This window comes from Mchenga conophoros, linkage group LG23 (genome assembly GCF_057382185.1).
Source record: "Mchenga conophoros isolate Kocher_MC1m ecotype Shallow Benthic linkage group LG23, M_conophoros_male_GT1.1, whole genome shotgun sequence".
NCBI lineage: Eukaryota > Metazoa > Chordata > Actinopteri > Cichliformes > Cichlidae > Mchenga > Mchenga conophoros.
In genome coordinates, this window is record NC_140547.1 from 46139843 (window position 1) to 46155136 (window position 15294).

At 43.7% G+C, this 15294-nt stretch overlaps 2 protein-coding genes across 2 annotated transcripts in view; both read left to right on the forward strand.

The window, feature by feature from the left end:
• Positions 1-5463, forward strand: part of LOC146548142 (ribonuclease inhibitor-like) — a 74807-nt gene extending 69344 nt beyond the window's left edge. The window contains exons 5-6 of the mRNA XM_085265030.1: positions 859-1035; positions 5343-5463. Coding sequence (XP_085121156.1) covers positions 859-1035; positions 5343-5463 — 298 coding nt within the window. The remainder of the gene's footprint in view (positions 1-858; positions 1036-5342) is intronic.
• A 2770-nt stretch (positions 5464-8233) lies between these two features.
• On the forward strand, positions 8234-11291 carry LOC146548145 (dynein axonemal heavy chain 5-like). The gene is made up of 5 exons (XM_085265032.1): positions 8234-8404; positions 8471-8545; positions 8667-8756; positions 10720-10906; positions 11122-11291. The coding sequence occupies exons 1-5, from the start codon at positions 8234-8236 to the stop codon at positions 11289-11291; spliced, it is 693 nt and encodes a 230-aa protein (XP_085121158.1).
• The last annotated feature ends 4003 nt before the right edge of the window (positions 11292-15294 follow it).

Below are 15294 nucleotides of genomic sequence, written 5' to 3' on the forward strand. Positions count from 1 at the left end.
GTCCATGTGCAGCTGGCTGTGAGGCTCAGGGAGCGTCTACAAAGTGCAACACTGAAAGAACATCATCCATAAATATTGAGTAATAACTGGACTCTCATACAGCGAGACTCAAATGCCTTTAAACATCAGCTTATCCTGCTGATCCAAGTCCAACACTGAGTTTGTAAAAACATGTTTGTCAATCATTTTGTTTGGTTTCTGAGGAAAATGATTCAATAACTTGCTGCTAATACACAACATTTCATCATATTTCCTCATAACCCTCTTTTGTCTGACCATTTGATCCCATTTGAATTTGCAATAAAGGATCCACAGAGTTTGGTGACAATAATGACAGTAGATGTTTGTGTGAAAGTGCTGAAAGCAAATGAGTGTGTGATGTTCTTTCAGTGTTGCACTTTGTAGACGCTCCCTGAGCACTGGTCTCACAGCCAGCTGCACATAGAGACCAGTGTTGTTAGTCCAGGTCAGAAGATGACTTGTTGGAATGAAAATGAGCTTGTAGTTTGTCTGCTTTAATAATGTGACTGGAAAAAGGTGTTGGACTTCAAATATGTCCATTTCTGTCACACTTCACCTTTAAAAGTGAAGCCATGTGGTTCCTGGAAGGAAAAACACGACTTTTTCAAGTCTTTGTCCTGTTTTTATGAGAAATGTACGACTTTAATGTGAAACATTCAGAGTTTTTTCTCTTGTTGTGTTTGTTTGAAGCTGCTTCCTGTTGGCTTCAGCTGTTTGGAGTTTCCATTTTCTAAACTTCTACATTCTGAACCTTCTTCAGCTCTGAACAGATGATGAAACACTGAATGATTTCAAGCACTTTGTCTAATAAACTTACATCTTTCATTCTTTATACAGATTGAAGAGCTGTGATTTGTCAAAGATCAGCTGTGATTATCTGGCAGCAGCACTGAAGTCCAACCCCTCCCATCTGAGACAGCTGGACCTGTTCAACAACAACAAGCTGCAGGATCCAGGAGTGAAGCATCTGTGTGGTTTCCTGGAGAGTCCAGGATGTAAACTTGAAACTCTGGGGTCAGTCAGCATGTTTTAGTTGTGCTGAGATGAATATGATGTGAAAGTTGTGCTGACACTAAACTGCAGACATCAGGCTGATATTATACTGATCCACACTGAGGATCTTCATGGTAAAGTCTGTTTTCTTCTTCTCTGGTTTAGTCCATTGACTGCAGCAGAACAATGTTCACATTTCAAACCTTCAAAGAAGAAGAAAAATCCTCCACTGGAAAATTCACTGTGAAACTCTCAAACTCTTCATTGCACCTTAAAGTCTGTGTGACACTGAAATCCAAAGCAAAATGTGCGTTTGCTTTACAGACAGCAGTCCAACACAAACATACACACATCATCCAAAACACAGTCCAACATCCAAATCTCCTCCACTGCCAGCATGAATGATGGGAAAGAGAAGGAGGAACACTCTGACATTCAGGGTTAGAATGAGTTTCATCAAGCAGACTGTGAAGATCAAAGCTGCATTAGAAAGCTTACATGAATGAATGAGTGGACAGAAGTGGACAGAGATCATCTGAAGCACTTCAAAGGCTTTAAATCAGCACATTTCTCTTTATTCTTTATCAACTCTGTTAGTTTCTCTCAGTTTTCTGTGGAATGAAGCTAACAGCAGGCTAATAAGATGCTGACCAATAGGTTTCTATTAAAGGTTGTAATTTGTATATGAAAAAGTGCTTTGGCTCAGCAGGGATCAGCTTACAGGTAGAATACAGCTGCTGGATGGGATTAGCATGTCATAGCTATCTACCAAACTGCTAACTGGGGGATTTCAGGCCATCTATGGATCATTTTTGCTAACTGTTTATTCAGCTTAGGCTCACAGGGCTGCAGCCTGTGCCCTAGCTGTCATAGGGCAAGAGGCGTGGTCCACCTGCACAGGTGAGCAGTCCATCACAGGGCCAACAGAGAGAGACAGAGAAGCACTCCCTCACATCCACACCTACAGCCAATGTAGAAGCACCAATGAACCTAAGCAGCATTTCATTGGACTGTGGGAGAACATCCAACCTCCACAGAAAGGCCCAGCTGACCAACAAGCTTCAACCTACAACCTTCTTGCTCTAAGGCACTAGTGCTAACCACTTTTGCCCATTTCAGCCCAAATCCTGCATCTTCCTGTTTCTGACTCCAGGCCAGCTCCACTAACACTTTCTCATCAGACACTGCCACCTAGTGGAGGAAGTCTTAGTTCCATTTGAAGCTTCAGATTACAGTTAGTTCCTTTACAAAGAGGTGGAGGTGGTGGGGCCACAGCACCATCATCACTGAGTGCCATAGGACACTTAACCTTTGTTTCCATATGCTGGGAACTTCCTGTTGTTCCAAGGAGGACTGGAAAATGTGTGAAAATCTCCCAGTCAGTTCCTCACAGCACACTTCAATCATTTCCCTCCCACAGCATCAGGACCAGGGCTTTTTCTCTCTTTGGTCCCACTAAGAGATTTCCACACAAACACCTCATCAGTGGGACTCTCAGAGCTACCAGCCCTTTGCTACAATCACAAAGCTCTTCATTGAAATCAATGATATCAAAGCTGGAATCAAATGAGTCCAAGTCTTCTGCTGATTCAGCATCACATTCATCTTTGCTCCTTGTTCTGCATCCCCACCATGGACTTCATTCCTTTCCAAGCCAGCCTTGAGTGTCCTTTATTCAGCTCATCCTCTGCTTTACTTTTACACCTGATTTTAGCTGCTTTATCTCTCTTTCAACAGGTTTCTGTGCCTCAATCTTTTTCTTCTCTCCCTCATAACAAGACAGCTTCTTCTGCCTGAGAACATGTTGGAGTGATTTACTAATCCAGGGCTGCTTATTGGGGAAAATACTTCCTGTTTCCAAAGTAATCCCCATTTTTCCCAGAAAGAAATGTCAGTAGAAATCGATGATCTAAGTGAGAACATGAGCCTTTAAAAAGTCCCAGTGGGTGCAGTCAAAGCAGTCCCTCAGTCTCAGTATAGAGTCTTTGGTCCAGACTGGAACAGCTGTGTGCCCAGTTTGAGCTCTCTTCAGTGCTGTGACCTGACAGACCCAGAGGGGCCATCACATCACATTTAGAAGCTCCCCTGATGGAGCCACAACACATGTCCAATACTTAGTCTGTCTTGTTGGACCAACTGGAAGAAATGATTCAAGGACTTAGTCACAGAACAGAGATTCAAATCTCCAAAATCCAACTGGCTGCATCAGGACATATAGTCTGAAACTCTGCACAGTTTCCTGTTTGAAGCTGCTTCCTGTTGGCTTCAGCTGTTTGGAGTTTCCATTTTCTAAACTTCTACATTCTGAACCTTCTTCAGCTCTGAACAGATGATGAAACACTGAATGATTTCAAGCACTTTGTCTAATAAACTTACATCTTTCATTCTTTATACAGATTGAAGGGCTGTGGTTTGTCAGAGATCAGCTGTGATTATCTGGCAGCAGCACTGAAGTCCAACCCCTCCCATCTGAGAGAGCTGTACCTGAGCTGGAACAACCTGAAGGATCCAGATGTGAAGCAGCTGTCTGATCTTAAGAAGAGTCCAGACTACAGACTGGAGACTCTGAGGTCAGTAGAGTGATGGAGTGAGTGGGTGGTGCTGTCAGCAGTATTGTACTAAACACAGTCAGTATGAAACAAAGATCCAGTGTTTCCTGTAAAGCTGCAGCTTCTCAGTGAAGCTGTGAGAGGAGAACGGTGACAGGCTTCAGGATTGGACACAAACACTTCCTGTTTCTCACCTTTATGGTCACCATAGTAACGGCTGACACGCTCTGATCAAACACTGTCAACAGCCAATCAGCTCTCTGAACAAAGCAGCAGGCAGACCAATGACTGCATTGATTTCCAAGTTTAAAGCAGTGAAGAACACAGTCTGTAGGTGAGGAAGAATTTAGTGAGAGCAGATGTTTGGATGGAATTCCTCCAGTTAACAGCTGGAACCGTCCATCTGGATTGTTGGGCTTGTTGTTGGGGTTCCTACAGAGCTCAGAGTGGACACACCAAGGTTCTTCTAATGAATGAAAGTCCAAACTCAAACTAGGAGGGAAAAACATTTTCAGCAACTTCAATAAAAATCCAAAGATTAGAAAAAGTGAAGCAACAATGAGTCCTAGTACAGTCCCAGCACTGACGTCCCTGCTGCTCTTTATACTGGATGTGCTGCATCACTGACTGACAGCTGATGAAGAGTCTCTGGAAACACTCGTTTATCTCCTCTGCTCTTCCTCCTTCTCTCTGCAGGTGGTGATGATGGTAAACAGGACGGTGTGTGTGCTGAGAGAGGAGCAGCTCTGACTGGGCCATGTTACTGGGAGGTGGAGAGGAGAGCTTCATCCAGCAGTGACTGACAGAGGAATGAAGTGCAGATGACTGTCAGTGCTGCAGAGTGAACTGCTCTGAGAACAGCTCCACTGTCAGACACAATGTAGAGTCCAGCATCAGCCCTGTGTGTCCCTCTGGATCTGACAGAGGATCATCAGTGTATCTGGACTGCTCTGCTGCTGCTCTGTCCTTCTACAGTCTCTGCACAGTCTCTGTCTCACTCTGGAAAGATTTTACAACTTGTTGTAATTACAGAACGTTAATATAATATTCCAACATGTGATCTTCTCTTTATTTCTGAATCTTTACCAAATAAAGAAAAACCAAACTAACAAACAGAAGCTGTCGTGTCCTTTTTCACCACATCTGTGAATCTTTTCTGTGTTTTTCCTCTTTTCCTCCTTCCTGCAGCTCCATCTTCATCATTCTGTGTCCAGTATATGTGAACACGTCCAAAGCATCTGAGCCTCATGTTACCCGTTTGTGTGAGTTACGCCTGTCGTTGTGTTGTGGTGTATAAATAAGGGGCAGGAGACAGCGCTGGATCTCTGAGTTCTTTACTCTCAATTTCTGCAACATCTGCAATATCTAGAAATGCAAACCTGTGAGCTGTGTGTGTTGTGCGTCTGCTCGGCCACCTCTCCTCCGGCCGTGCTGGAAGCAGCTGTGCTTTGACAGTTTTATCGACTCGACAATAATCGAACAAATTAAATGTTCAAAAATATCAACTTAAGCACTTCAAAGTCAACAAAAAGCTTAAAACAATGAAATAATATTTCACTGACAAAACAACAGCTCATAAGAACGATACACAAAATAATACAGAAACAAACAAATAAAAGTTATTAACCAGGATCCATGTTTTTGTCACAAACACTGAATCAGCTGATTCACTCTTTATGTTTCTGAGTTTGTTTTGTGATTATAGTTCTGGTTTCTGTTTCTGTGTCTTCACTGTGTCCCACGTCTCCTTACTTTGGACTGTCTGTCCTGTCACTGAAGGTGTCTGCCCAACAAGGACGTGGTGCTGAATGCATCCAGACCCCTGCTGACTGTCTTTGCAGCTTCGGTCAAAGGTACAGTGTCCACTGTGACCCTGAGAGCAGGACACAGCCAGAGGTGAGTCAGCAGTTACAAACTAAATGCTGCTGACATGAATCAAACTGCTGGATAACCCACTGCTCATGAAAATGGCACCTTTCTGTTGCTTTTTGAGATTACTGAGAATATTTGAATTGTGACTCAGATGGCAGATCCAGGCTCTCAGCCTCCAGCTGAAACTTCCAGTCCTCCCCCAGCCAGAAGCTCTGATGCTGGGCTGAGAGACTTTGATCCTTCCCTGGATCCAGAAATCCAGGAGGGAGAAGGAGAACAGGACCTCCTTCCTGATCTGGAGAGGCCTGAGGGAAAGAAAGATGGAGCAGACAGAGCTTTGAACAAATCCAAACCTCCTGAGCTTCACCTCCACAAAGGTGCAGACACTGATGCACAGATTCACATGTGACACCTGCAGCGTCCAGCTTGTGCCGCTGACATTATCTCCACTCTGATACAAGCCTCATTCACTCGCTCACACACGTTCATACAATCACCTTTTCCTCACAGTCACACACATGAATGTAATGAGGGGAACTCGGGGTTCACTGTCATTCCTCAGGATGCTTTGATATGCAGACTGGAGGCTCTGTGGATGAAACACCGACTGTCTGAACCACTCTGAAGTGTTCATGATGGACTTCATCCTGATTAACACTACAATACTTGTTAGAGGCCTTTTATATGTAATAATATTCTTTTCCATTAAAGCTCTGAACATTCTCACTCTTTCTTGACCAGGTGTGACAGGTGAAGGACACCGGCGAATAGGAGGACAGAAGCTGAGAGCCATTAGTCACATGACTTCAGCTGCTGCTGCCTCACCAACCACTGGCCCCTCGGTGAGTCTAGAGTTACAGCAGTGACCACAGGAAGTGCACACGTGTGATCTAAAGCTACATGTGGGCCTGTGACCATCAGTCTTCTCACTGTGGTAGACGGGTTTGTGAGTCCCTGTGATGCTGGGAGTGTCCAGGACAGTCGCTCCTGATCGGGTCTCTCATGGAAAGCTGGTCCCAGGAATTCCTGGAAAATTCCTCCACAAAAGAGAACTGGGAACATAAGTGCAGAGTGACAGAGGTGCTCAGCAACCCTGCTGTTATATGGGAATAGAACCAGAATAGTCGGCAACCACTTGAGTTAAGTTAGCCAAAGAGATGCGACTCAGACTGACTTCATCATGTTGGCAACGTGTCTGCATTGATAAACTCCAGTTATTGACAAATCAGAGAATAATTCCAGTCGTTCAGAGACAGATTGTGATTGTTTGGAGGATGTAATCGTTTCCCTTCAGGGAGCGTGTTGGACGCTCAGTGTCCGGGTGATTAGCTGATGCAACTACTTAGAATCAGTTTGTGAATATGAAGAAAATCAGTGCAGTCACTGGACAAACTCTGATTCTTCCTAGTTTCACTCTTGTTTCAGTCCAGTGTGACTGAGGTGGTAAAAAATGATCTGACTTTTAGCCACACAGCTGTCTGCTAGAGAAAAAGCCTTTGTGCACAACTTTCTTAAAGGCAAACGGCACCATGTTCACTGCAGCTGCAGCAAACGCAGCAAAGAGTGAAAGTTGGACTGAGAATGTTGTGACTGTTTCATGAGAAAGAGCAGGAAAACAAGCATCACACACCCAGACACAGTGCTGGGATTAGAATTAGACTTTAGAGCCAAATGTAGGACAAAAGCTTTAATATGAAAGAGGAAAACCCAACAACAGCCAGAGCATGAAGCTCAAATCTATACCAATCACCAAGAAAGCTGACAGGCCTGTGACACGTCAGAGACGCCGTTCAAATCATAAAGAAGTTGGTTTATTGACAAAATGTAAAAAACCAAAAGAATCAAGTCAACCTTCAGTTTCGAGCGAGTAGACCAATCAGGCACAGCAGCAGCTCTAGAATAAGCAACAATTTGATGTATTACAAACAACCTTTCATATACACACATACATATGGCTCATATGCTGTTTAAAAAGGGCTCAAAGACCCAACAGATTACACAAAGTACAAAAACACTTTCATTCAGACAACAGTCAGCTGTGCACGAGACAGAGAGCCGACTACAGTTAGTAACATGGACTCACTTTGTTTCAGACACGACACAAAGTAACACAAAGCCACAAAGAGCAGAAACATCAAAAAGGAGGCAGAGCAGCAGCAACTCTCCATGAGCTGTGAGGCTAACAGCCACCCACACTTCCTGTGATGCATAATGAAAACAACATTAACCTGAAGGATGATAACAACAGAAAGAAGTCTAAGCTAACGTTACACAGCGCTCACACAGCGCTGACTGTACAGGCCTCACACAGCTACGACCTGCATCCACAACACCTGATTCTACTGAACACAAACAAGTTAATGATATATGAGCAATCCAGGGAAGGCTTCCAGGAAGGTGAGGATCCAAAGACAGCTCTACAACAGCATCAGTCAGCAACAATGTTACTAATCACTGACTCTTTCATCCTTTTATACTCAATCAAAAAGTGCTGTGTTCACATTTGTTTCTGCTGAAATCCAGAGACTGAAAATGCGTCTTTTTAAAGTTTGAATAAACTGACTGAACTTCTCACGAGTCCAACCGTGAGGAACACTTCCCCCCATGACACATCACAGGACAACGTCTCAGTGGAGGGGGGGCAGTAGCTCAGTTTAGGCAGTCACACTCAGAATCGATGCCTCCAGTCAGGGTCAAACGTGGTCCTCAGAAACCTGCAGATGTTTGGGCCAAGCTCTCACTGGTCTCTGCGTCTGTAGACTGAGCTGATGTTTCTCCAGGTGTCTGGTAAAAGGACGATGCTGCTGTCCAATGAGGCGAGGAGAGAAGTAGCCAAACAGGCGAGAGCCGTGAAGGAGGAACGGCGGGCAGCTCTGGATGCCCGACATAAATACCTGATGAGCAGGCTGGCCGACGCCGGCAGCCTGGAGGAGGCGGCGGTGGAAGACGCCATCGTCTCTGATGACAGAGTAAGTTCAGAGACGTGATCCTTCCTCAGAGTTGAACTTTGAGTCATTAATGTCTGATTCTTCCAGTTCAGTCTGATCCATGAATTCTTTGCTGCAAACGGATCCAAGAAGCTGATTTTCTTCTATCAGGATGTCAAACAGGTAACTTTGATCACATTTCAATGACTGACACATGAAGGTCTAACCGCTCTTCATAATCTGCTGTCCTGTTTGTTGCACCGTACTTTGTATTCATATCTTTTAATATCTGCCTTTCTCCCAGAGTCTGTCCTCCCGTCAGTCTTCCTTTGTGGACGCATCAAACTCAGCTGTGGCTCAGAGGAAACTCTTCCTCACTACGGGGAACTCTGAGGTTGGCTTCAGCTTTTTCTGTTTAGTTCATGTGAGAATCACAGAAAAATGCTGATATGAGTGGAAGCTTCTGCTGGGAAATTGGCAAAGAGCAGATTATTGAACAGCGAGGCAGACAGTTCATTTCAGTGATGCCAGTTTATTAGAAACGAGGACTGTGGGGCTGCTGGAAGTCAGGACGGCCGTTCTCTGGATAAACCTGACAGCTGAGGTGGAGAGCAGGATTTATCCACAGACGGCTTCTTCCAAGCAAATGTCCTGAACACACCTGAGCTGAGGGTTACACAGAAACTGTCTTAAAGCACGAGCCTGGATCAGACTCCAGGACTCAGAGCTCAGGTGTGTGACGTCACATTGATCCACCTCTCGGGGTTTTTGTGTTCTGATGTATCTGGTTTCTCTTTAAGCTCCAAACAATCCCGAGCCTACGATTCATCATCGTCCTGCTCAGAGATGATGAGCCTGAGCGTGTTTGTGTTTCCATGGATCAAACTGTGCTGCTTTGTTTGGTTAACGAGGTGATTAAAGTCTTTGAGCAAACACTGGATGACTGACAGCTGCAGGCTGAACATCAGGAGGTCGAGAGGCCGAAGTCTGAGGAGCTCAAAGCTCCACAAACACTTATTCACAGAAAAAAGGACTACAAACATGGAGGAGCAGCAATCAGAACACGAGCTAAAGGCTACATGCTAATAACATTTCCCCTGGATGTGGTTTTAACAGGATCATGAATGATGAAGTATTTAAAGTCAGTTCCAGCCTGAGTCGGTGCCGTGTTGGCAGCTCTGATATGCAGAAACGTTCAAACATGGGACAGGAATAAAAACACTCCTGTGACGTCAGAGTTTATGAATGATGACAAACTGTTGCTTGTTTTTAGAAACTTTGTTGATGCTTAAAATGATCAGGAAATAAAAGCTGAATAGATCCACTTCAAACAGGAGAAGCTTTCCAGTTTGCATCAGCTGGGAAACTCGCTCATATCCAGCGTTGGGCAAGTTACCTTCAAATAGTCATTCAAAATTCATTAAGTCATTAATTATAGTTACTAATTACTTCTTCAAAAAAGTAACTTAGTAACTGAGAGACAAGGTTCTAAATAAATCTCCACTCGCATCTCCACCGCCGTCTGCATCTTGGTCCTCATTCACTCCACCACACGACTGCTGCCCCAGCCGTGACAACTTTTGATGTTTCCTCTACATTTACCTTTAAAAACTATTTATTTTGTCTTGTTTGGTCTCATTCTTTTCAGCACAACCTCACGTGTCTGAATCTGCAGTTATGTTTTCATTTTGACAAACTGTATTAACACAACTGATCTAAAATCAGACAGAAAACAAAAAGTTATATTTTTTACTGTAACAACCACGAACATGTTTAACGAATCATTTTCATAACTTTAAATGTAAATATAAATTTGAAAATTATACACACAAGTTTTGCAAACAACAAAGTTATTTGCAGCCATTTACCTTTTACCCTTTTTTTAATAACCATTAAACTATTTCCAGAACAATCAGCTGTTCTGCATTCAATAAGACGCCACACGAATTATTTGTGCGACTCCAAAATAATAATTAGTGTCCAGTATAAAGGAGAAGATCACAGCCTGATACCTGCAGGTCTGACAGCAGCTCATAAGCAGAGAGTGCTCGCTGCTGTCCTTAGACACTAAACATGAAACTATTGAGGAACAAACACGCGTATATATTGTTTATCATGACTCTGGTTTTACTGGCCTATCAACACAGTTTATAAACTGGTATATGTCACCTTGTTGCTTTGTCTGTAAGTGGTCATGTGATTGTCTTACCACGACTCTGCATACATAATGATCCATGAAAAGTCTGATTTGTGTGCAGTGCTCCTCCTGATGCTTTTGGCTGTGAATGAGGTAAAAAGTGAAACAGGAAAACACATTAACCTTTGTTGTTATTGCTGACCTTTGACCCTGTGCCCAGTCGTGGGGCTCTGTGCAGGACGGCGCCTCGTGTCCACACGTCCGGTCCTTCCTGTCCTCGGTGGATCAGTTTGTCAGTAATCTGAGCTCAGCCCGACTGAACATGGAGAGAAAGTTGCAGCTGCAGCACGTGGAGCTTCCTGACGCCATCAGCCAGCTGAGCAGCCCTGCAGACTACAGAGCAGCAGGTATGAAGCTCAAGCTGTTCACATCTCACACAAACAATAAGACTGTTGGAAATACAGGAAACATCATTTAAAGCTTTAAAAATCAACTCTCAGGTAAATCAAACCAGTTTATCTGTGGAAGCTGAAGGAAGCATCTGACCTGAGACGATGGCTTCTTTGAAATAATGAGTCCGTGTTCACGCGTGTTTAGAGGAACTCGTGTGTTTCGCTCTCAGCCAATAACAGTGAGCTGGTGGAGCGTCCGGAGGAGGTGTCGACCCTGTGGACCAATCAAATCAAGCAGGCGCTGACGGAGAGCGAGCAGATGAGGAAAGAGGCCGACGACGTCGGGCCGTCGGCCGAGCTGGAGCGCTGGAAGAGCCGCACGGTGACCTTCAACAGGTAGACGCGTCCTCTCAGCTGGATCTCCTGCAGCGTCAGCATTTACAGGTTTCACTTTAAACTCAGTTTATCAAACATGATCTGACGTCTGTGGACAGAAGCTCCTCAGACCTGCAACAGTTTAGTCTCCACTCTGAGACTTCAGGACAAAACCACTTTTACACAATATAACTTTCTGTTCTTTCTCTTTCTGCTCTTTAAAGTTGAAATGTTCCAAAATATTCATGTGTTTGTTTGTAGAATAGTTTTTAACCCTTTCATGCATGAATTATGACGACATCAATCAGGATTTATTCTTTAGTATTTTTATTCATCTTTAGGGATGAAAACAGATTTTTGAACTTCATTTTTTTAAACATGTATTTTTCCATCTTGGTTTGAAGAAATGTTTTGTGCACTTACACTGGCTGACCAGTAGGTGGCAGGTATGGCGCGACACATCAGAGTCCAATGTAGAGTTTATGTGCAAGTACAACATCAACACTGACACGAATACAAGCAAACAGCCTTTGAACTCTGTGTGTGTGTGTGTGTGTGTGTGTGTGTGTGTGTGTGTGTGTGTGTGTGTGTGTGTGTGTGTGTGTGTGCTGCAGTGAATCTCTGACTGCTGTAATCTGAATGCGGCGTATCAGCGAAGCTTCCACAGCGTCAGAGACAAACTGAGAGGAAACCTGAGAACAGACAGTTTGACTTCAGGTGATCAGTAACTGACTCTGAGTCAGAGCGTGTCAGCAGCGTCACGCTAACCTTTACACATGTGTGTGCGTGTTTTCAGTGAGAACTACATCTTCGGGAAGTTTGACTCTTTCTGCCGCCGTCTGGAGAAGATGGCCGACATGGCGTCCACGCTGGAGGGCCTGGCTGCTCTGCAGAGCATGAAGGTGGATGATTGTCAGATTAGAAACAAGTGACTCCATCAGATATTCATCAATGCACAATAATAATTATAATAAGACATTTATAATATAAAAATGGTCGAATTAAAGTCGATGCAAAGCTACAGTGATGAATGGACATTTGTAATGATTTTTGTATAAATGTATTTCCTCCTTTTATTATTTATTAATCGTGTCAAAAGTCTATTTTCCAGAAATGAGACGGATTCAAACTGAGCTCAGGTGTGTTTCAGGTGGAGGGCGTGGAGAAGATCTGTGTTCGCTACCAGACCATCGTCTCCACGACTGAATCCAAGACCTGTGACGTCCTGGATCAGCGCAAACTGGAGGAGATTTCAAGGGGAAACAATAGAATCAGATAAACAGAATAACATACGAGACAAAATAGAAAAATACTATATCTGTCATTTATGACAATAATCATTGAATTATACTTTGAATCTCAGCGTTTACGTGAATCCTAGTTCGGTCTTCACAGTATTGGCCAACAATAACAATGATTGATTGGATCATTACTCACATTTCTTTTTTAAAATCAGCTGAGAAAAGATCTCATTTCAGTTTTTCATCAGAGGTGAAGGTCACCGACTGCCAGACAGTCACAGGACTTACAAAGATACAGAAGACTTGATTTTCAGTCTCATGTGCATCCCTGTGCTCTGCTGCCAAAACTGAATCTGGATTTATTTGAAAATTCTGAAATGATTCTGATCATTCTCCACTTTTATTATTATGGTCTGTGTGTCAGATTGGGCCTGAATATTCTTCCAGATATGCTTCCTGACAGAAATCTTCTTCTGTTCTTAATCCTGTGTTTGTGGAGCAGCTTTGTGCTTTCAGTGTCTGTAAAAGTGTGTTAAGAAAACCAAAAAGGCTCCACAGTGTGTTTGTGCTTTGGTGTTTTAATGGTTTCTTCTTCTTTGTAATAATAGAAAAGCTGGTGCTCAGAGGAAGAGGGCGGCTTTACTTGGTGTCAGTGACAGAAATGAAAAGAAGCTGAACTGAGTGAGAAGGACGATGAAGGAAACATCTGTGCTGTGTCTGCTCTGTAAGGAGAATCTCTGTGTTTCTTTGACTTCTTGCACTTTGACTGTCGGCTCTCCTGATAACTGATGATGGAGGAGAAGACATGAAAACAAAACAGCTGAATAGAAACTACTGACTCTGCAGGACCCGTTGTCCTCAGTCACCATGTTGACCTCAAAAGGTCTCAATCACAAATGTGGTGTTACAGATGTCACCAATTACAAGCCAAATGTTGTGTATTACAAATGTATTATTATCATGTAATTGTAAGTTTGTATGCTGTCTCATCATCACATCCTAAAATAAGAGCTCTTTAACACCTCAGCAGAGATCAGGTGCTGTTGTTCTTTTGAACACTTCACCTTTTAAAAGACTGAAAATGATAAGAAATGAGAGGCAGAGTGAAGAGAAGGGGCTCGACACACATCCTTGGGGAGCCTGTGTTCAGTGTTCTTGTGCTGGAGGTGTTGCTGCCGACCTGTCTGCTGTCTTCCTCTCAGGACATCCAGCAGCCAGTGACACAGCGAGGTGCTGATGCCCAGCAGATCCAGTTTGTGAATGAGTTGCTGGGGAAAGATGGTGTTGAACGCTGAAGTCTGTGAACATCATTCTAACGTATGAGTGTCCAGATGTGTGAGGGCTGAATAAGAGGGCAGTTGAAATCGCATCATCGGTCGAGCGGTTTGAGCGGTATGTGACTGACATGGATCCAGGTTGGAGGGAAGTTTTGATTTGATGCATGACTAACTGTTCAAAGCTCTTCATAATGATGGAGGTGAGTGGGACCGGACAGTCGTCCTTCATGCAGGAGGGACACGACTACTTCAGCACAGGAATGATGGTGGAGAGTTTGAGGCTTGTGAGAACAACAGCCTGACTCAGTGAAGGATTAAAGATGTCTGTGAAGTATGATTGGACTACAAATGTTCCAACCAACGTTCATCAGTCCTATAAATGAGATGGTGATATTCACACAGGTCACTTTTTGATGGGCGGAGCAATGTAATCATGCACTGACTGATTTTACACGTTTGGTTTTTAAATGCTTTTCTTGTTTGTTTCACTACTAATATAGCTACTTTTGGATTATTTCTGTATTTATTTATGTGAGATGTTCTTTTTTTATTTTGTGTTTGTTATTTGGTCGAGTGTGTGAGACAGATAAAGACTGGAACGGCCTGTAAACACAGTTATAGTGGAAAAAAGAAGCCAGTTTCTCTGTTTCCCTCCCACTGTGGTGTTTTTGTTCTAAATTTGAATCAAATGTTTTGGGTTTTTCTGAACACAGACTGCTGCCTGTGCACTTGTGCCTTAATTAAAAAACAAATATTTGATGGAAGTTGAGTCTCTGAAGGCACACAGGTGTTTGTGCCAAGCAGGAGCTCTCTTTAAAGCACTTGTTGGTAAAAATGAATCCATTCAGTGTGACTGGACCTTCATGTTCTCTACCTGATCTCCCCTGATGGCTTTTTTTTACCCATGTTACACTACAGTGCTATTGATCCGTATCATCCCCTCCCTGCTCAGCATGACCTCCATGACTGTTAGTAATAAAATGTGCGCACGGGAGCATCATCATCATCACAGTGGAGCTTCATCACAGCTTAATCTGTAGGAGTTGTGCGGGACTGTGGGTGTTCAGAGGATGTGAAATGGCACTGCCTCTATAATCTGAGCTTTGTCTTGGACTACAAGAGCTAATCTGCCCATGGGGCCTCTTAAAGCAACACAACAGTCTATTCATCCAAGGCTGCTACTAAACCAGATGCGCAGATGTGGCCATACATCATTCTCCATATGTGATCCTCTCGGGCACCTGCTTTAGGCACTTGTAGCATCAAATTAATCCCCCCCCCCCCTTTATGTGGTGTAAAGGGAAATAAGGGCACAAGAGAATGAGTGTAAACTATCAAAGGTGGACAGGAGGGCAAATGATGATGAATATCCACCGCGTCACTGCTTGGGAATCTAGTCAACAAGTCTTCGGCTTTCCAGTTCTCCTTTCTTCTGTTGTGTGTGTGCGCGTGTGTGCGTGCAGTTGTGTACCAGAGAGAGAGAGACCTGCTCCACAAGAAGGAGGGAGAG